Source organism: Rhinopithecus bieti, unplaced genomic scaffold, assembly GCF_001698545.2.
Source record: "Rhinopithecus bieti isolate Rb0 unplaced genomic scaffold, ASM169854v2 scaffold_38833, whole genome shotgun sequence".
Taxonomy (NCBI): Eukaryota; Metazoa; Chordata; class Mammalia; order Primates; family Cercopithecidae; genus Rhinopithecus; species Rhinopithecus bieti.
The window spans coordinates 652,326-675,538 of NW_016816114.1; the positions used below are offsets into that span (position 1 = coordinate 652,326).

At 38.7% G+C, this 23,213-nt stretch overlaps 1 protein-coding gene across 1 annotated transcript in view; it reads right to left on the minus strand.

Moving 5' to 3' along the window:
- Positions 1-12,425: 12,425 nt before the first annotated feature.
- Positions 12,426-23,213, minus strand: part of SGCD (sarcoglycan delta) — a 249,246-nt gene continuing 238,458 nt past the window's right edge. The window contains 2 exon segments of the mRNA XM_017854388.1: positions 12,426-20,949; positions 22,775-22,898. Coding sequence (XP_017709877.1) covers positions 20,776-20,949; positions 22,775-22,898 — 298 coding nt within the window. The 3' untranslated portion in view covers positions 12,426-20,775.

The following is a 23,213-nucleotide window of genomic DNA, read 5'->3' on the forward strand; positions in this document are numbered from 1 at the left end:
CCTTCCTTTTCCCTTTCTTTCCCCTTTCTTTCCCTTTTCTTTCCCCTTTCTTTCTTTTCTTTCTTTTCTTTCCTCCCTCCCTCCCTCCCTCCCTCCCTCTCTCCCTTCCTCCCTTCTCTGTTGCCCAGACTGGAGTGCAGTGGCCTGATCTCGACTGGCTGCAACCTGGGCTCACTGCAACCTCCACCTCCTGGGTTGCAGCGATTCTCCTGCCTCAGCCTCCTGAGTAGGTGTGATTAGAGGCACGTGTCATCACGCCCGGCTAATTTTTGTATTTTTAGTAGAGATGTGGCTTCACCATGTTGGTCAGACTGGTTTCAAACTCCTGACCTCGTGATCCACCCGCCTCAGCCTCCCAAAGTGCTGGGATTACAGGTGTGAGCCACTGCACCCAACTGGAATTTTCTTTTCTTTTATAATTGTTTTCTGTTTTAAGCATGTTTATCTTTCATTTTCCTTTGAGGATTTTAAAGTCCTTTTCAGACTCCTCTATAATATTAATTCTTATGGATTGAATGTGTCATTGCTGGCTTACCACTTGCTTGTCTTAGTATTAGTTTCCTGTGTATGTTTTAGATATTTTTCCAGTTTGAGATTTTTGTTTTGATGATTTTCTTGACTCAAGTGATTTTTTTATCTGTCTTTTTCTCAGGTCCCCCATAGTCCTTTGTCCAGAGCCAGGTTCTATATTACTTACTAAGGTTCTTTCTCCTGAGCAATGTGGAGGAAATTCTGCATTCTTCCAGGAGTGGTAATGAGGCTGTGTCTAGTCTCTGCTGTAGGCGGGGAGCTTCTCTTTACCTGTTGTGTAGGTGCAGTAGTAGGAAGCAGGGGCTCAGGTGCTCTCTGCCCCTCTCCTCTATCCTGTCCTCAGTGATAAGTGGTGAGCATGTTGCCCTCAGGCAACCTCTGCCAGCTCCTAGTCCTGGGCCCCAGCAGCCCTGCAGCCTTATCCTTACTTGGCATTTTCATCAATGTTTGCTTTTCATTATATTTATCTTATTTTAGAGACAATTTTATCTCTTTTTCTATTTTTCCTCTTTTTATATTTAGTTTTGATTTGCGGTTAAGGCAGAGAGCAGGCCTTGAGATGTAAGCTCATTATGTTGCCTTGACTGGTCTTTGAAAGTGCAGGACTTTCTCCTGATGTGGGAGATTCTGGTCCCAGGGTCCAGCCACCCTGGGCAATCCATGGTGTTTACTAAATCTTGGGTTCTGAAGTTATGGCCTCTATCTTGGTGTGGTGTGAAATGTCTGCTACTAGTGACTTCTGTCTTCCTCCTCTTCTTGTAAATGTCAAAGGACCTCTTTCTCTCCCTGCTTGTTGGCCTCAACAGCACTCTCTGTATCTTTTGGTTCTTTTATTATTGTCCTTGATGGTCAATTACAGAAGCTGTACTTAGCACCTAAAATGTGCTCTCCTTTCCTGGAGAACAGATTAATTATACACACTCTCCCAGCCGATGAAAGGCAATAACTGCATATCACATGTCTAATTCACAGAAGAAAATGAAGATGAGCAAAGCATTTGAATGTACAGTCTTACCAAGTAATGCAACTAATTACCTGTCACATTTTTCTAAGAACCATCCATTCTCTCTGCTTGAACACTCTTCTCCTAAATCTCTGTGTGCCTGACTTCTATCCACCAAATCTCAGATGTCACCTCCTCAGGGAGGGGTTTAATTCTTTTACTGTACTTTCCATTGTCCAGAAGTTCATCTTGATTGATTGCTGGTATGTTTTTACATTGCCTCTTTCCATTAGATTGTAAATTCCATGATGGTGGAGGCCACACCTACCTTGTTTTGTTATAATCCCCAAACACATAGAAGAATGGCCAGCACTCATTATGTGTTCTTTCCATACTTGGACAATGAATGAATGAGCTAGCTTTGTTCAAGATTCAGCACTGGTTACTCTGATGATATGTAGTTCACAGAGCACCATGTAAAATCACCAGATGTGAGGGCTGGCAGAGATCATTCATCTGACACCTTCCTTTTACAGAGGAACTGCTGAGGCTCAAGTCTTGTCACAGTCATGTAACTAGTGATGACCATACTGGAAACAAGGTTGAATTTCTTTTATTCATGCAACATGAGTAGTTTTTAAGAAACGCTAGCCCTTGGAATCCCTGCCACATAGTCGGTGTTCAGTAAATACAGAAGCACTGAACAGATTCCAAATCTGCCTGTGCTGCTTTTACACATCCCAAGTTGAATAATCACTAAGTCTCTCTGGGACTTAGTTGCTCTGTCTGCAAGATGATATAGGTGTCTTGTAATTTAAAAGGTAATTTAAAAGATTATTTGGCAATGCATGTGAAAACGTATTTTGACAGAGGCAGTAAAAGAAGAATATAAAAAGAATGTCACTGCTCTTGTGTCACCAATTTTGTATAGCAAAGAATGATTGATGGTCAAGAGCTGGGAAAGATATTACAGGAGCCCCAAGACCTGAAGAAAGAGTTAATAGGCATAGTAATTCAGTTTCTGTTGCTTACAACAGAATACCTGACACTAGGTAATTCATAAGAAGACTTCATTGCTTACAGTTACAGGTGCTGAGAAGTCCAAAGTGGTCAAGGCGCTGCATCTGGTGAGAGCCTTCTTGTTGATGAGGACTCTCTGAAGAGTGGCGCAAGGCATCACATGGTGAGGGGTGCTGAGTGTCACAGTGTGCCAGCTAAGGACTTTTTTCTTTTCTTTCCCTTTCTTTTCTCTCCTTTTTCTTTTCTTTCTCTCATTTTTTTCTTTTGCTTCCCCTTTCTTTTCTTTTTGAGACAGGGTTTCACTCTGTCACCCAGGCTGGAGTGCAGTGGCACAGTCACAGCTCCCTGCAGCCTCAATCTTCCGGGCTCAAATGATCTTCCCATCTCAGCCTCCCAAGTCAGTTCACCTCTTTCTTCCTCTTCTTATAAAGCCACCAGTTCTCCTTTCATAATAACTTATTAATTTATTAATCCATTTATGAGGCCAGAACCCTCATGATCCAATCATCTCTCAAAGGCCCCTCCTCTCAGTAATATCATGTTGGGGAATATATTTCTTTTTTTTTATTTTACTCTTTTAAAAATCTTAGTCTTGTTTTATGACTCAGGGGAATAAATCTCAACATGAGTTTTGAAAGGAACAAATATTCAAACCATAGCAATAGGTAAGGAGAAAGGCATGAGGAAATGTTGGTGTTAGAAACTTATCTTTGTGACTGAGGAGTTGGGGAGTGGGCCCTCTTTGGTTTCTCTAAGACACTGTTTTTGTAGCTATCAGAATCATAATAGAACTGTCAGAAGGAATAACATTAACTATGCAAATTGTAAAACATATGTCAGAGATCTGTCTGGGTTGCCAGGTAATCAGCAAATTTTTCTCAAAATGGAAAATAAAAGCCAAAGAAGCATGAGTGTTTTCATTTGTCTATTATTTATGGATAACATTTTATGTTTCCCTGAGTTATGTGGATGTCATGGGTACGGGGTGGGTGCCTTATCCAGATGAGTTCTGTAAGGAAATAGGATGGGTTAAGTAGATGCTGAGGAGGCCACCAACAGAGTCTACTACAACCCGAATTTGGGACTAGATTGTGTCAAAATGGAGACATGGACATTGGAAAACCTTCTGATTTGACCATTTAGGACATCAGTAGTGAGTTTAGAGAACCAGATTATATTAGAGGTTGGGACAATGATTAGAGTGGAGGATATCTGTAAGTGTGCAAATGGTGAAAAAGTAAACATAGACTATGATTTTAAGAATCTGGGTGGTGAGCCCAGGCATGGTGTCTCATGCCTGTAATGCCAGCACTTTGGGAGGCCAAGGTAGGCGGATTGCTCGAGCCCAGGAGTTCAAGACCAGCCTGGGCAACATAGTGAAATCCCCTCTCTACAAAAAATACAAAAATTACTCAGGTGTGATGGTGCATGCTTGTGGTTCCAGCTACTTGAGAGGCCAAGGAGAGGATGACTTGAGCTTGGCAGGCAGTGGTTGCAGTGAGCGGTGATTGTTCCACTGCTCTCCAGCTCTGAGTGACAGGGCAAGACCCTGTTAAAAGATTGATGACTTTCTTGAGGTGGGCAGGATTGAGAGAATACTTTCGGGTCTGTGTGTATTATAAAAGACCTTTCCTACAAATAGGAAAGATCTGACAATTTTGATAGGTCCAGTGTGGCAAGATTCAGGAGAAGAAAAAAAAAAAGGAATGAAGAGAAGGAATGTTTCCTTTCTCAAGGAAGAGAGCAAACTCTTCACACTGTGCTAAAGAAAACTGCATTTAAACACTGAGTGGGGATGGTTGAAGGTGTCAGGAGTCCAGGTTATTGAGATCAGAACTTGAAGGCATTCTATAGGAGGGAATGTGGTCTTAAACACTGGTCTAGGTTAGACACAGGTTGATATGGTTTGGCTGTGTCCCCACCCAAATCTCATTTTGAATCGTAGTTCCCATAATCCCCACATGTGGTGGGAGGGACCCTGTGGGAGGTAACTGAATCATGGGGAAGGTTACCATCATGCTGTTCTCATGATAGTGAGTTCTCATGAGATCTGATGGTTTTATAGGGGGCTTTTCTTCCTTTTGCTTGGCACTTCTCCTTGCTGCCACCATCTGAAGAAGGACATGTTTGCTTCTCCTTCTGCCATGATTGTAAGTTTCCTGAAGCCTCCTTAGTCCTGTGGAATGGTGAGTCAATTAAACCTCTTGCCTTTATAAGTTACCCAGTCATGGGTTTTTTTTTTTTTTTTTTTTTTTTTTTTTTGAGAGGGAGTCTGGCTGTCGCCCAGGCTGGAGTGCAGTGGCCGGATCTCAGCTCACTGCAAGCTCCACCTCCCGGGTTTACGCCATTCTCCTGCCTCAGCCTCCCAAGTAGCTGGGACTACAGGCGCCAGCCACCTCGCCCGGCTAGCTTTTTTTTTGTATTTTTTAGTAGAGACGGGGTTTCACCGTGTTAGCCAGGATGGTCTCGAACTCCTGACCTCGTGATCCGCCCATCTCGGCCTCCCAAAGTGCTGGGATTACAGGCTTGAGCCACCGCGCCCGGCCACTCATAGCAGTGTAAGAATGGACTAATACACAGGTCTAGCTGACAACATAACCAATACCTTTCCTCAATGTCTGTATCCTTTACTCTGTGTTAAGTCTTTCATCTTATGGGGCATCATTTGGTTGGAGAATACCCATTTGACTAGAGGAGAACAATTTTAAAAAAATGAACTAGTTGGGCCAGATTATAGTGTATCAGTTATTTAGCTTTTAGAGTAGAGAAGGACCCCTTTGGTAACTGTCTGGGCTGTATGGTAACTGAACTGGAGAAGGGGTTGAGTATAGAATTTTGGGGACCTTTGGTAGATTATCTGTGAAGGGGTCTCAGAGAGGAGCAAGATTGGTTAGATTTTGGAGGGGAGGTAGGTTATAAAGTGTAGAAATCATGGAAAGGTGGAGTCCATGGAAATGGAAAGAATGGAAAGGATGGATTCAAGATGTACTAATCTGTATGAAACCATTTGTAATTAGAATTGCAAGGTTTAACTTGACAAAACAAACCTGGAATATTGAGACAGGAGGAGTAGTTGTGGGAGTTTGAGGAATGAAAGTGAATGAAAGGTAACAATGGTCAGAAAGGATGTCCAAGACCTGACTACATCAGTTATTACAGTCACAATTCATAGGCAGCTATCCATTTCCAGTTGTGGTTAATTTTTCTTTGGTTTCTCTTCATGTCTCTTAAAAGGGGGAAGGGTTGGGCCCTTTCTCACCTAGCCCTTGCCTGAAATCCAGTAGGGGAGCTAAGCTCCTACCACCTTGTTGCCCAAACTAAGCTTAGATGTGTGGCTTGTCCTTTGATGTCAAATCTGTAGTAGAGCTTTGTAGCCTTCACAGAGGCCAGCAGAACATTTTCAAAGGTTTTATTCTTCTGTGGAATAGAAGGAGAAGCAACCTTAAATCCCCAGGTATCCTCTATGTTCAGAAGTCTTTTCAAATTTGACTCATTGGTAGGCTTGAATAAAAGAACTGAAAATTACAAATTAAATAATTTTAAAGCTAAGGTTAAAATGACTTTTGTTCATCCATTTTATAAAATTAATGGTGATAAACTAACTCTACTTAGAAAACAGAAGTAAATGGCCTGATTCATATTAATGCCATCATTTAAAATGATCAGTCATCTTTAACCTTAAATATATATATAATATATATATTATATAAAATATATTTCTATATAAAAAATATATATCCTTAAAATATATATATATATATATCCATATATATATATTTAACATAACTTGCAAGGTACTGAATGTTTGTGTTCCCCCAAATTTTGTATGTTGAAATCTAAGCCCCAATGTGGTGGTGGTAGGAGGTAGCGCCTTTGAGAAATGATTAAGTTATGTGGGTAGAGCCTTCATGAATGGGATTCGTGCTCTTATAAGTAGGACCACAGAGAAATCATTTGCTCTCTTTCTGCCATGGGAGGATACAATAAGTTGTCAGCCTGCTACCTGGATATGGCCCTCACCAGAATGTGACCCTAATCTGTGACTTTCAGCCTCCAGAACTGTGAGAAATAAATTTGTGTTGCTTTTAAGCCACCTGTTCTTCGGTACTTAATTACAGGATATCAAACTGACTAAGACATAAATGTAATTATCTTTCATGTAATTCTAGGTATTTTAAACCTATTTAAATGTGACATTTTTTCCATGATTTCCAAAATTAATATTTATTTCATTGATTGGGTGTACCATAATTTGTTTACCTATTGTTCCTGTTTTGGGAAAAAAGGAAAATTCCAATTTTTTTTATACTGTGGTAAACAATTTTAGGTTTATGGATTTTCTTCATGAGGATTATTTGTAGGGTAAAGTGTGTGCCACTAATTCCATTTTGTAGAAAATAAAAGATACTAGTCTTTTTTGAAAAGTTTTATTATACAAATATTATAAACACAAAAAATGATAAGAAATACCTACAATATCACCATCCAAATAAATCAACTTGCTTCATCTTTCAGTTTCCCTAGCAGTCTTGACTCATGTGTATACATCACTTTTACATATTTAACATCAAATTTTGCCATATTGAAATTAAATCCTCACAAATCTTTTTAAAGGCAGCATAATATCCCATAAATTTAAAAAAACCGTAATCTAGTTGGCTTTCTCCTTTGTCTGGTTAGGAAGCATTGCTAATTTTTCCCATCTTTAAATTCTGCTACAGTACACATGGCTGCTACTAACAACATTTTCCTATTTAAATACTGTTGCCTGGATGAATTTTGAAAATAGGTTTACTAGGTGAGGTTGTATAAACATTTTATGACTATTTAAAATACTGACCAGTTACTTTCTGAAAGAATATACCAGTGCCCATTGCATCAGTGTGCAAATGTTTGTCTTACTGCATTTTGACAGGAAAGGTAGACAACTTCAAATAATGGGAGGAATTATTTTGAAGTTGACACTAAGCTCTGCCATTTGCTAAAAGAATTACTTCAGGCAAGTTTCTTAATTTCTCTGAGCATGATTTCTCTAAGACTGGGAAAATGCTGCCTACCTTATAGGGTTCTTTTCAGGACTAAACGTATAGTATAAAACAGTCTTATTATATTGCCCTTCATAAAGTCACTATTTAAACAGTCTGATAGGTTAAGGAAAAACAACTCACTTTAATCCGATTGTTTTTTTCTGCAAGGGTGTGACCATGGTTTCACCACATTTATTTGATAGATTTAACCACATTTTATTTAGTAGAGTCGAAGTTGGGTTTTTTACCATTTGTAAAATCACATTGCATCTTAAAATCAAGCAAATATTTAATGTGGTAGTGTTCCTTTGTTTTTCTTGAAAAGTGTTATTAATTGTGCTATCTTCCAGTGTTCTAGAATGGAAACAATGTACATTTTCACTTGTGTGCATTATGTACTTATTTCTTTTGTTCATGTATTTATTGACATCTTGATGGTTTAATAAAAATTAATTTGCATTAACTCATCACAGTTCATAAATTCTAACCTTTTCTCCTATTTACTTGATGATTATTATTTAAAGTTCTCTTATTTGTGAGAGTGGGACAGGTGATGAAAGAACTTAAGAATTGCATATGGGCTGGGTGCCATGGCTCATGCCTCTGTAATCCCAGCACTTTGGGATGCAGAAGCAGGCAAATCACCTGAAATCAGGAGTCCAAGACCAGTCTGGCCAACATAGTGAAACCTTATCTCTACTAAAAATATGAAAGTTTAGCTGTGCGTGGTGGTGCACACCTGTGATTTCAGCTACTCACTCGAGAGGCTGAGGCTTGCAAGTTGCTTGAACCTGGGAGGTGGAGGTTGCATTGAGCCAAGATCTTGCCATTGCACTACAGCCTGGGCGACAGAGGCAGACCCCGTCTCAAAAAAAAAAAAAAAAAGAGAGAGAGAAGGAATTGTATATGCGTGAATGTGACAGTTTTTCCTTCTTGAGATTTTCCTTGTCATTCTTCCACAGATCCTAAGTAGGTTGTTATTCCATGGTCTATTATTTTATCTTTTATTCACAGCTCATACTATGTTATAAGTGATCATTTCAGGTCCTTGTTTACCTCATTAGGCTCTGAGATATGTATTCAGGAGTAAAGAGTGTGTTATTTATTTAGAAGGGAATAGGCATTCAATAGATGCCAGATGAACAAACATATTTGACTCTGGTCCACTGGAGTTAATTTAAGGTGTGACTCTGAAGCCACCTCAACCTCACCAAGGAAACTGCAGATCGGTTTTCCTAATAACAATCAAGTAATCACTACCTCTTCCCTTGGTTTGTAATGGTGTTCCAGCTGTCAGCTTCCCTGGAGAACTATGTTCTCCTGGATCACTGCTTATTTCACACTTGCAACTGTTTGTTTAAGACTGACCATTTGTAAGCTGAGTACAGAGACCACCATCTTGTTCTTGCTCTCTGTCTTAGAATGTTTAAGAATAAGCGGTAGATTCAACTGATAAATTGATAGATGATGAATTCTTATATTCACTTGAGTCTATTTCTGGGTTTTCTGGTCTGTTCAATTCAACCATTTCAGTTTACATGCCTGGAACTCTCTAGGCTTGAGTGATAAAATAGTGAGGAAGCTGTGTATCTGTTCTTGAGCCATGGTTCTAGTAGGCTAAACAGAAGAATGAATAGGTTGCTTCAGTACAATGTCAACCGTGATAGAACTTGTCCTCTATTATGGTTGTCCAGTGTGCCCTGAAAGTACAGGGGAAGTTTTATTAAGAGAACAAGTCAGAGAAGCCTTCTTGAAGGGAGATATCTCAGCAAAATCTTAGAAAGTGAGCAGGGGAAAGCCAGGCAAAGAAAGTTGAATGGTATTTTCCAGGTAGGAAAATAATACCAAATGCAATTGATCTGTGTCTCTGAAGTGGAAATGTTATTATCTTCATTACTGCTATTTTGTAATTTTTAGACAGTCTGTTAGATTTTGTAATTTTAATGATTTTCTTAGAGAATATGTTTACCTTTTTTTCTCTTTTATTTTGCCTGGTAAATTTTAGAATTATTTTGTTTACTTCCCAGAAAATTTCTGTTGAGATTTAAAAGTATTGGCATTTTGTTAAATGTGTAAATCAACTTAAAGGAAAACAAGACAATCTTTATCAATTTTAGTCTATACAGTTGATAGTTGGTCTCTTTATTTAATACTTATGTCTCTCAAATTTAAAAAATTTTTTCTGGCATAGGTCATAGCAGATCAATTATGGCATTTTTTTCACGTTAATTTATGAACATATATTAAGTATGCCATGTACATTATATATGTAATTTATGTCAGAAAAGGTATATTTTTGTAAAATTTCCTAAACAAAAATTATTTCACTTTTGCTTAAGAAACAAGCACTCATTTTTACTAATTTTTACCAATTTTTATTATGGTTAATTTTTCAAAATTGTACATTTCATCAAGGTTTTCTATTTTTCTTACAAGGAATTATGTTGCTATAACACATTTTTATTTTATATAAATAACATAAAAGACGTTTGTATTTTAATATTTTAAACCATTTATCAGCATTTTTTTAGATTTTTAGTTTTAATTTTTCATGACATGAAATCTAGAATTACTTACTAAATCTTAGTTTTGTTGATTTTTGTTCTTTTCTCGATTGTTCTGGAATCTTAGTTGAATGCTTTATTTATTTCTTTATTGACAAGTTTAAATGCTCTTATTATGTCAAAGACTGCTTTGGCTAAATTTCATCATTTGTAGCATTTTTAACGGTTATTCTTTAAATAGGCTTCTTTCTTTCTCAAATCAACAGTTAGGGAAGTGTTTTTAAATTCCTGGGATTTTAAGTAAATATAAAATATATTGTCTGTTTTTACTTTCAGAGAATATAGTCTGAAAAGTTTAATGTTTTCATTTTGAGATGATATTTATTTCATTTATATTATCATTGACCATGAGAATTTTCTTTCTTTCCTGCCATGTGTAGAGAGGTGTTTGTGTGTGTGTTTATGAGTTAATTTTTTTGCTTTGCCAATTTGTAAGTTATCAGATGGAGAGCAGTTAAAAATTTTCCCTTACAATTAAATTTGTCAAGTTCCTTCTGTTTACTTTTCAAAGCTTTGGATATTTGTTTTTGGTTACTTGCCTGCTCAGCACAGTGGTTTAATCATGTATAATCAATAAGACAAGGCATTTTATCATTATAAATTTGTTAATCTGAACGTCTCCTATACTTTTTGCCACAGTGTGTACTTTAAAATATTGATTTTCCTTTTTTTAAGTTTAATAGGTTAATTTTTTGCACCAGATGTTTTTAAATGCAATGTTTAACTTCATCTTCTAATAGATTAAAATCTATTATGTACTCTTATAATTTCTACCCTTGATTTAATATCTGTTATCCTAAATTTGGCTGTTCTAAATGCTTCCTATTAAAATATAATATAATTTGGAAGATTCTATTCTCACATTTTATGCACCCATTTTAAATTCTAGTATGAGTTATCTGGAAAAGTCTCGCAAGTGTTTTTTAAAATTTATGTTTAATTATTTCTGCCAGAGAGTCCTAAAGGCTCATCTATCATCTGTCCATTGATGGGTCATAATGGTCTTTCTTGGGGGCTGTATATTGAGCCTCAGCTGCAAGAGTTTGTTGTTATTGAAAGTAATTAACATTTGACATTCACAAATTAAAATTACCTTATCATTGGACTCAATACATTGTTCACAAGTTTTTTGAAATGCACTTTGCTTATTCCTTTACACTCTGATTCCTATTCCGGCCCCCACTCTACCCTGCGTTCCTNTTTTTGGTAAATTTTCCCTAAAGAGAAGCCAGGTAATAAAATTACTGCATCTTTGGAAATAAATTGTGCTCTGCCTGGGAATAACATTTTTATCATGTCCTTTAATCTTGGGAGTTCTGTAATGTTGCTTCAGTAATATTTGGAGTCACGACATAAATTTATAAGATGTAGCCTTAGACGAAAATCCAGTTGGGAAAAGACATTGGTTCTGTCACATGTTAGATATGTAAAATTTGTTTTATATATCCTAGATGAGGAAATTACCTATCTACCTTATCAGGTTGTGAAGATCAATTTAGATATATATTTGATTCTATATAAACTTTAAGAATGTATATAAGCATTTCTGGGGTCCCAGTTGGATAGGTAAGTGGGTAAATCATAGTACAATGTAGGGTTATACAAGAAGTTAGAACAAATGAGGGAATCAAGGAAGAATAACGAGGGCCATGGAGAGAAGATGATATGTGGATGAGATCATGAAGGATGATATCCTTGGGTGGGTGGTGCTAGATGGGAATAAATTCTAGGCAGATTCTAGCATGTCCACTGACTTGTCATTGTGGAAGACCAGGAGAGATGAGATGCTCAAAATGAAGAATTAATTGTGGTGAGTGGATCCAAGTGGTTCTGCCACAATGCCTTCTCTCATCGATTGTCTTACCTATGGCCCCATCTAGGGGAACACGAGGGATGAGCACCTGACTCAAAGACAGCTTATTTGTAGGCTAACCAGGAGCACTAAAGTAGCCTGGTTGTAAAGGTTTTACCTAATAGGAACCAATCTGGCTTGCTTCTTCAAAGACAGAGAAGGGAGTAGTGGAGAGGGCAGTGGTAAACTGTGGCCAGAGAAGCCTATGTAGGTCATTAGAAAAGAAATTGAGCATGGCTGTTCCCTTGACATGCTCCAAATCCTGGGGACTCCCAAATTCCAGGCCATGTTTTACCTTATAGTAAGCTCTCCTTTCATAAAGCAACTGGTGTGAATTTCTTCCCGAGAGCCAAAATGGCTTACCCAGCTGATCAAAGGGATATGGAAGAGATGTTAATCTGAAAATTTAATTCTGAGGTAGAGTCAATAGGAGTGACTGATTTATTAACTGTGAGAGAGGTATTCCCTAAAGAAGTGGACAAGGGTGCTTTCCTTCTTACCAATCATTATTTTTATTAATATATTTTACAAGACTGCGGTTGAAATAATATTAAATACAAATTTTTTTATACAGAAAGTGTAATAAAGTTAAAATAGTTCCTTGTCATTCATAGCATTATTGCAATGCTTACAAAATTTTTGCATAGAGTGTGCAAGGATTGATGCTATTCAAAACAAAACTAAAAAGCTCCTCTTACATCACACCCCAAACCAGAGAAAACCAAACCAAAATAACCCAAAGGCTGAACTCAATTGCTTTATGGGAATGGGGTTTCTTTTTCAAAATCTCCAAGCAAATGGGACTTCTATGACCTCACCATTTCTGTTAAGAACATCAGAATCTGCTTCTTCAGAAGTGCATCTAGCCAGCATAATGATGGATAGCTTCTGCCTTTTCCTTCTAAAACACGAACTCCTTAAGAAGTATGTCTCAGCTTCTTCATAATCTCAAAAAAGGAGAAACCTGACTGGGGGAGGTGGTCGATCCATGAAAAACTTTATTCCCTCCCTCACGGAAAGCCTAGATTACAGTTAAGTTAATTTTGTGTTCACTAACTTTAGATGTAGCAACACTTCCTGTTACTTTTCTAGAATCTTGCATCTCTTCCAGAGAGCCAGATTTTTGGCTCTGCTGAGGTTAGTCCTATGAGACCTTTTAATGGTATCTATTCCTGCCTTGCCATTTGGATGTCTAAACCATTAAATAGGAAATCCTTGACTGACTGACTGTAGAGTCTTTTTCATTTTTGACTCATCCCTTTACTAAGGTTTTGCTGCGGGGGAGGGGGTGGGTGAGTCAGGCAAGCACTGGCACTGGGGCTGAGTCTTTTGGGTATGGCGAGGAGCTCTATCCACAATCCTCCCAGAGGACCAGATATGTGTTGTGGAAAAAGCACATCAGAGCGGGATGGACCCCAGCCTCTTTGCTGCTGGAGCCCTCTAAGCTCTGGGTGAAGGCAGGTTGACAGCAGGGCTTTAACAAGGGCATTCTGGTTTCTAATCTTCAAAATGACTTTGTCTTTTAACTCTTACAGATCAAACCCTGATCCCTTTGCTTAGAAGATGAAAGCATTCCAAAGAAACCAAGCCGTAAGGAACTTCAGATGCATTCATTTTCTCCTTTCCTAGTAGAAACGCCACCAACCTCATTGCTGAATCTAGGATGCCAGTGTAAAATATACAGGTTCAAAGTTAAAGAGTGCCACTTTAAAAATAAGAATTGGCAAATGAGTCTCATTTCCAACTCAGATAAATTGGTAGTGACGCCCTGAGTGCTGTGGGGAGGCTAATTCTGCAACTGGGAAGGATATGGCCCATTAATGATGGCTGCTAAGGTGTGAGGCCAAAGCCATTACGGAACCAGAGTGGTCAGCTCAGCTCTGACATTGTATGCCTAATGCAGACAGTGAATCCCTGGTAGTTCTTTCTTATAGGGAAACAGACAGTGATAGAAATGAGCTTCCATTTGATCCCTTCCTTGAGTTTTACCACAAGTAAAGGTAGAGAAGAATACTGACCAAATAGTTTCAAAGATCAAAAGTAAGATATGTGTCTTTTGAAGGGAAGTATAAAGGAAAGAGATGTATGGGTGCAGAATGCTGCCTTGTTTAGCCACATCCACAGGCAGTTGAGTATTATAGTTGTCTCCTAAATGTGAGCCTAACAACCCAGGTATTTTCCTATCTATTTTTTTTAAGCTTGACTTAAGCATACACAGAAAAAATTAATTTTTTGTTGTTGGTCTGATTCTATTATTCAGGCAGGCTTTCTATATTTTCCCCTGGGGTATCTATACTTTAGTATAGATGCATCACTGTGAGAGACTACAGAAAGCAGGGAAATAGCAGTTCTATAGCTTCATCTACCAAAGACGATCTAGTTTAAAACCTAGTAGGGGACATGTCCCAACAACGTGAAAATTAGTTTGACATGTTGGTGACTTTATGGCATAGTGGTCAGGAGTTAAACCTGCATTCCAGCTCTGCCATTTTCTAGGTAGTGGCTTTGGGCAAGCTTCTTAGCCACTGTAAGCCTCAGTTTTCACATCTGAATATTGGAACTATATTAGAATCCAACTCAAAGGATTGTTTTGAGGATGAAATAGAAGAATGTATGTAAAATGTTTAGCACAGTGCCTAGCAATAGCTCCGTGAATAATAAATATTCTTTAAATTGAAGAATAGAATGCAACTCTTCCCATGTCTTAGGGTAGGCTTCAGATCCAGGACAATCTCTTATATTTTGCAAGATTTTGTGGGGTGGTTCTTTTTGGGGAGAAGTTTCATACATTGGTTCAGATTGTCAAAAGCATCCATGGCCCCCCAAAATGTTAGAACCCCATGAATTAGATGAACATGGGCACTAAAGAAACACTGTCTTCCTTGTTGACAAGTGTCATCTTCCTGCCCTCAGACAATCCTTTGGCTACAGTGTTCCCATGGAACCTAATAGACCAGTTTGGAGTTTCTCATTTTATGAAATTCTGAGCTATCTTTGATTTCACCAAAAAACCCCAAATGTAGAAGTAGGATGTGAAGACATTGGAAGGTGAGGGACTATTAGACAAGTCTAAGCATGTGGGGTACATTTTAGATTAAGTAGATGTTTTCTCTTCTCCCAACGAAGTCGGCCTCATATTTGTATTAAGCTGACCTTAGCTAATGTTCAGTGATGAAGCTAAATTCACTCACCTACTAGTGAGGCTGTCCACATACTTAATGAGGCATTTGGAACCCCACTCTGGCTTCCTATTGCAACAGGTGGATTTAGACACTAAACATGCATCTCGTTTACAGTGACTGTTTCTTTGTTCTATTCCACCTGCAAATCTCAAAATGGGTGATGATATTACTGCTTGCTGGGCTGAAGTTGAGGAGCAGCAGTGAGCACTGTTGTTGGAAGGTTTGAGACTGTTTATTGATGGATTTGATAGCGTCATTAGTACTTTATTATGACATCACACTTACTGTTCCATCAAGGGCTCATGACATTCTTGCTCTTTCTCAAATAAGGATGCTAATTTCCTCCTATTCTGTCAATATCTACAAAAGGAAGGTAGGGGCAGAACCAAAGAAAACAGCATGTATGAGCATGAGTTGCCCCAAAAAGGTTTTCTTTTACATGTGTGCTCTAACAATACTCAAAAGGAGGACCTCCAACAAGTAATTATTTTCCCTTTGCCATTCAGACCTGCCTTGAGAAACTTCAAGGACTCCATTATGAAGAAAGCTTTTAAGAACCATAGAAATCACATTGCTTTTGAAAGTGCGAACGTGTGTGGTGTGCTGTGCTGGCTGAAGCAGCAGGCTTCAGACTGCTTTATCTCTTATCAGTAGTTTGGCTTTGTGCATGAGAAATTCAGAGGCAACTGTATAATTTTAAATTCCGATTACTGCAAAGAAAGAGATGCATCTGACATCCCAATGCCGTGGCTTTGACTATTTTAATGCAAATCTGTTGGAACTAGGGGAACCGTCCACCAAGGAGATAGTGATGAAAGACCACAAGAGAGACATTTTATCTTTGAGATAAAAGGCCTGTTTTGAAGGTTGTTTCTTACAACTTTTTCCCAACCTGCTACTAGGGCACCATGCAAATGTATCATTCCAGGAGCTGTTTCCTTATCCTTTTTGTGCCTAAGATTTCTTGGGACGGGGGGAAGAGGGAGAACTGGTCTTGTTTAATAATTTTTTGACCTTTCATAGAGCCTTGAAAAATCAGTATCAGGTGCTGGAATGGATCTATTTACCTCTTTGGTCCAAACCTCACACTACCTTTGGCCTGAAATAAAGCAAGATACTCTGATCTAGCTGCTGCTTAGGGCAGTGTTGCCAATTTAATTTTATTTCAGCTGTTTCCAAATAAAAGGCTGAGGGATTCCCTTAAGTGACTTTGATTAGGGTCTGGTAAATGGGGGTCATTTACATTTAAAAAAAAATCCTTCCTCCCCACCATGCTACTCATACTTCCAAAGAATCATCCATAGCTGATACTTTTTTTTTTTTTTTTTTAAACAATATTGAGTATGAAGCCCTGGATGAGCAAAAGGGAGCTGACCAAAGGGATAAATGTCTGATGGGAACCTGCCTTACCACACGGAGGCAGAGATGTCAGAATATGTCTTTTCAAATTATTATTATTATTTTTTGCATTCCTTCTACACCAGAGAACGAAGACCCAGATTCTTAGAAATAAAGCCAAACTGGCATTCATCTTGTTTCTCGCAGCATCAGCTTGATAAAAAGAATTTTACTGTATTTTTTTGTCCCCATGTATTTTAAGTTGCTTTTTCCAATACTTCCAATTATTTATTGGTCCCACTAACCCTTCAAGCCTGGTGTGGCTGTAGGAACAATAAACACAGTGGCAGTGTTGATAACTGAAGTGATGTGGGCTAAAAAGATATGTTAAGTCAAAACTGTTCTCCGGAGGACCATGGAATGGGCATTCCTCTGGACTTGGGAGGGTGAGGTGGAAAACTTTATATGAATATAGACAGCAGAAAGAGCCTACAGGAAAGAGTTTCTAAGTTTAAACCACAGGGTCCCCTACTTCACTTCTCATTACACAATGATGCTGACCTGCAGAACCTGGTATGGTCTATCTATTAAGGGTCTTGGAGGATCATAACTTTCCTTTTTCACTGAGCTTCCACTAATCCCATCCTCCCTGTTCCCAGGAATCCTCTGGGCCTGTGTTTCTCTGGCAGGTGGATCACTTACTTCCACATGTCTTGGAAGGCAGGGTTTCCACATGTAACATAAGGAAGGGTTTCCTTCCTGAAAGACTTTGCCAAGTAACTATATTCCCAAGCTGACACAGAAATGTAAGTGTACTCACTGCTGTTTGGATATGTGCTTTCTTTCCTGCTATATCCAATGCATACCACAAAATCCTCTAGGTCGGGGTCAGAAAGCTTTGTCTGTAAAGGACTAAATAGTAAGTAATCTATGATTTGTGTGATACATAGTCTCTGACACAACTACTCCATCCTGCTGCTGTAGTGTAAAATCAGAAAACATGTAAATGAATGTATGTGGCTATGTGACAATAAAACTTTATTTACAGGAAAAGGTGGTGAGTCAGATTTGATTTCCAGGTCATAGTTTGCCGACCTCTGCTCTAGGGTCAAACCTCAAGAAAACTTTGGTCTATGGTTGCTGGATATGTGATGAAAATTATCCAAAGAGAAAATGACCTAAAGGATGTTCAAAGCCGGTTGAAGCTTATAACATCTATCCCTTGGGTAACATAACAATTATAAAGCCACATGTCAGGCTTTTACCTAGGTAGATGTCACTATAAGGGCTTTTGAAAACCTCTGTGATACTTGAATAGTTTCCCAAGACTTCTATGACTTCTTGAACAGATATCAAATAGAAGTAAATGTTGAACATATTTGGAAATCAGGTTTTAATTTGTAAAAATCTTCTGAACAATATTAACATACTAGAACTTCTAGTATATTGAAGGTTCATTTGGACTCTTTGTTATGATACCAGCTGTTTAATATACCCAAAGGTGTGATTGTCTAGAAAATATCATATATAAAGATTAGAAAGAATCTCATTTTTTAAAAAGTAGGCATTAGTAGATTTTAATGTAAAAGCTTCCCCCCCCGCCCAAAAATTCAGGTAAATTTTTTTCTCATGACCATGGACAAATATTCTAGTTCGAGGGTGTTGGGATAAAAAGATGTACATTGAGAAACTTATGCATTTTACTACCAATTTCTGAAATCTGAACACAATGCATAATTTAACCCATATCAAATTTCCTGCTTATTACTTTGTATATTGTGGTCACTTAGCATAAATGAAAAATAGGATTTTATATCTGTTCCCAATAGGTACTTGATTTATATTGTTGATTGCTCTTATTTTTATTCTATTTGTGATCTCACTACCCTTAGGATTAAATTTTGCATGTGGGATCACACCAGTCTCTTTTATTGGCATAAAACTTTTGATGCTAAGCTCATTCTTTCACGTGGTGATTAGAACAAAATCTAAGGAAAAGGTTCTGGGAACTTTTGCTTTTTTGTCATCCAAAGATAATGAACTTGAGAAGGCAAAATGCAAAGACAGTCCACTTTAAAAAAATCACCTGTCTTAACCTATCTAGCCACAAACGACTTTGTAGCTATTATTGTTTATCTGAATGATATGGGATAGGTGCTCCTAGTAGCCAAGGAGGGCGTTTCCTGGCTTGGAAAAACCCTGTATTGATACATACAGATTCTGGCAGCATGGCCCTATGGGGAATATTAATTATACTGATCCAGAGTAATCTGATGTCTTTTATGGTTTTCCTTTATAGACCTTAGTGCTACAAACCAACCTATCACTGGGTCTCACCCCTAAGAGTGACCAGCCCAACTCTTCTGCATGAGATATTGAACAAGAGTGCTTGGAGTGAGTTTGGGGTCTGGACACCAGCAGTATCACTGGCCAGGCTAGGACCCATGCTGCTGTCCCCCACCATCTACTTCTATGTGACTAAGCAACACACAGCTTGCTTTTATATCCCATGTGTGCAAATGTCAGCCTGATGCTTGAGTGTCATCTCAAAAAATATCATATCTTTTATTTCTCTCCTATCACAAAACTTCCCTTGCTTGTAAAGTAAGAAAAAGTAAAACCTTGTTGAGGGAAAATAAAAATCCAGATGCCACCCAGGCCTACAAATACTACTTCATTTAGGCTTGCAGGGCCACTGCTTTCCAAATGGCATCCAGGACTGTCTAAGCCAGTGATGAGTTCATTCTGGGCTCTTTGAAGTCCACATCTGCCAACCATTTGGCTTGTCTATTGGCTTTTAAGATGTCCAGTCATAACTAAATCATTCCCCTCCAATTACCCAAAATAAATGATAGGTAACAAGATAAATAAGATGTGCTTCTCCTTGCTGAGTGCATTGACTTAAGGCATAGGCACATTTCCGCCTCTTTGAACAGAGATGGTGTAATCCCTTGTCCCAGCACAAGAGCTGGCCAGGGTGACCCTGGAGCATGATGATGAAGGTGGGGTGATGAGAGGTAGCTGATGGCGGGAATGAGGGTGCTGCTTCCACATACAGGGAAGCAGGTACTGCTGGGCCCCAGGGGACACAGTGATTCTAATAAAGACACTCAGTTTGTATTATCTTTCAGTGAGCAATTCTGGTGGCATGTAGTGCTTCTTAGAGAAAACGTAATAGTGTATTTCAGAATATGAATATCCCAGCACTGAGAAAATATATAAGAAGATCAAAGTCAGAGTCTGTGCATGCCTTTAAAAATAAAGGGCATGTTTTGACATTACCCACCAATCCCAAGAAACATACTAAACAAAATTAGGTTCCTTATGCTACTCTTAATTAGACTTCCAGGCTGCTTTTGGGGTAGGAGTTCTGCTCTTAGGGATTTTGATTGACCTGACCATTGTGGGTTGAAATCTTTTGGTTAAAGTCAGAAGGGAGAACAGAACAGCTTTTAAGCCATTTTTCCTTTAAACAGAGACATATCACCCATTTGTTCATTGCCCATCAGGCCATTGAGTAGCTTCCAGCTGACTGAGGAGCAGCTGTCATCTTATTTTGTGCTGATTTACAGCTCTTAATTTGACTGTGGGAGAATCTGTGAGTTTGGAGGGAGCAAGATAGCAGAAGTTGGGTGAGCAGTTCAAAATTTTGCTGAAATTCATCCTCATTCATTCAACTACAAAAACCCCAATAGGTTTGGTAGCCAAGGTAGGCCAGCCATTTTGAGTTCCTATGGCTGACTTCTACAGCATTGCCAGTCCCTAGCTTGAAGAGGGGGAAGTTAGCCAGCCTTACGAAAGCTAAAGCAGGAAATCAAATGCCTATTTTTGATATATAAAGGTCTCAGAGCTTGAGTGCAACTTTGAGATTCCCGCCATCACTCCCTCGTAATGACACTAAAGGAGAAGATATACTGCTACTCGAACATCTAGATGAAGTTTCTGTCAGTGTCCAATACGCTGTGTGATTCTGAATAGTCTGGGGAATGTTGGGACAGATGTGTGTTTAGATTTTTGTCACACAGGTGGTTGGGGATGGGATGGAAAATGACAGTGGATATCACAGGGTCACCCATGGTTCCTTTTGTACTGAAACCTCATTTTATACAGAGGATATATATATATATTTATTTATATTTATTTATATATATTTATATCCACCCACACACGCAAACACACTCAAGCGCACACACACGCGTACACACACACAAAAGGTCTTTGATAGGCTTTCTGTGTTCTAGTAAAAATAGCTGGCAGCCAGTGTCTAAAGCCAAAAAAGGCCTTTATGCTGCCGACAATGTCCACTATGGATAGTCTTTCAGAGGCAGACACTTGTGTTTATCTGACAAGTGGACCCAGCTCCTGCCTGAGACAGGAATAATCTCCCATTGGCGCACACGCAGATCTCGAAGACCTTCTGCCTCGTTCCTGTAGGCGTGTAGGATCCGTGAGGCAGTCTAGGTAGTCTAATTTTCGCAGCATCTAACTTAATCTAAAGAGAGAGAATAGGAAGGAAAGCATCGGTCAGAGACCGTCATCTCTTCTCTTGACATTCAGAAACAACAGATGAATGTTCAATTCAACTGAAATCTAATGAGCACCTACTGTGTTGATTATTTTTGGTACTGGAGATTTGGATACCAACAAGACGGAAAGTTGCTACGTTCACAGAAGCTTAGATTCCAGCAAGATAATGCTGCATTGGTCTATGTTAGCATTTTGCAAAAAAAAGTCATACAGAATGTGAATAGAGTCCTAGAGTCAAATAAATGTGAAAATGTGACATTTAACAATTTTCTTTACTATGGGACTTCTCAGATCCTACTATGACAGTGTGCAACGTGAGGGCTCAAGAAGAGAATAGAGTATGTAACATTTTCCAACTTTTAAATGCTAGTGAGCCTATCTGCTTTTTTTTTTTCTTTTTTTTTTTCCTAACAATTTATGGGGCTGATGGTCTATAGAATACACTTTGAGAAAACATGCCTATAAAATAAGCAGTGGTGGAAGTTGCCATTAGATTTATGATTATAACTGATTCCTCCAGAGTTCAAATTCTGATAGCTATGAACTGCATATGTGAAGTAGCCGCTATTTTTATATGTGTGTGGTTTGCAGTTTGTGGCTGCTTGAAGAGGCAGTTGTGATAACTGAATGCTCTATCTCTTCTAAAACAAAACAGCAAATGCCATACCAATCTAAAGGGGGACTTTTATATCCATGGAGTGGATGTACAGAAGCAGGTAGAGACTGATAACCTCTCTCATTGAATAGTCCCGTGGAATAGCATTTTTCTTAAAAAAAATAAAAAAATAAAAAAGATTTTTTACTCTATGACTAAATAGCAAAGTCCACTCACAAACACTTTGAAGGCATTTTATTTTATTTTAAATTTTATTTTATTTTTTTTGAGACAGAGGCTCGCTCTGTCGCCCAGGCTGGAATGCAGTGGCGTGATCTCAGCTCACTGCAAGCTCCGCCTCCCGGGTTCACGCCATTCTCCTGCCTCAGCCTCCCGAGTAACTGGGACTACAGGCACCGGCCACCACGCCCGGCTAGTTTTTTGTATTTTTTAAGTAGAGACGGGGTTTCACCGTGTTAGCCAGGATGGTCTCGATCTCTTGACCTCGTGATCCACCAGCCTCGGCCTCCCAAAGTGCTGGGATTATAGGCGTGAGCCACCGTGCCCAGCCTGAAGGCATTTTAAAAAGTTTACAGACAAATCATACTTTGGGGGTGGGTAGTAACTGGCTTGTCTTGCTTGGAAAAACACAAGGAGCATTTCTGTTCACCCAACTGGGGCTGTGTTGGCATAAGAGAATGAATATCTGCAGTGTTTCATTCCCTTGCTGCCTAGTCTTACCCTATTAAGTTTTGGCTTGTTCTGGTTGGGACAGCTGTTCAATCTGCCTCCCCATTTTCAATGAAAACAGGAAACGTGTGACACAAAGTAACAACAAGTAAATTAAGTTCATCTTGAGCCAGATGTGTATAATATATACAGCTTAATTATGTTGGCTAACAAAATCTTATTGTAAGGTGACGAGAGAGAATTTGAAAATAGCATTCATTTTCATGGTCATATAATTCTGTACTTGGAATACATGCCGTTATCTCTGCATTTTACAAATAATCATCACTTTGATGGATTGTGGGTTTGGCTTATAATCATGCTGCTCAATTAATTGAGAAATAAAACCTGCTTGGCTCCTTTTCTTGATATGCCACAGGATCCAACTCCGAGGTCAACCAGTTGTGGGAAGGGTTGGCCTATTGGAGCTGTAGCTCTTTGAACTTCTGTCTTTCTCACCCCTCACCTCTCCATCTTTGGATTCCAGTCTCAGCTCTGTCCTGCAGGTGGCTTCCATATTGCCAGCTTCTGCATTGATTTCTACTCCTTTTGGGGCCTCCATCACTAGAGACCGGGTTGGGGACTCCAACCTGAAAAACATCAAAGATCAACAATAAAGATCCCTTTTTCTTTTTAATACAAAAGGAAGTTCATGCTCAAGGACATTAACAGAGCATTTCAGTATTTGATCAGAGAATTTGTTAAAGTTTTGCTTTACAAACCTGGTCAAGTGTATGACAGGGAACATAGTAAGTGTAGGTTTTATCTTCATTGCATTTTACAAAGGCTGTAAGGAGGGTGTTCTAGGATCCTGGCTTCATTTTATCTTATATCCAATTGTTGTTTTACTGGTATAATTAAACTCTTATATAAGTTTACCAAAAAAAAAAAAAAAAAAAAAAAAA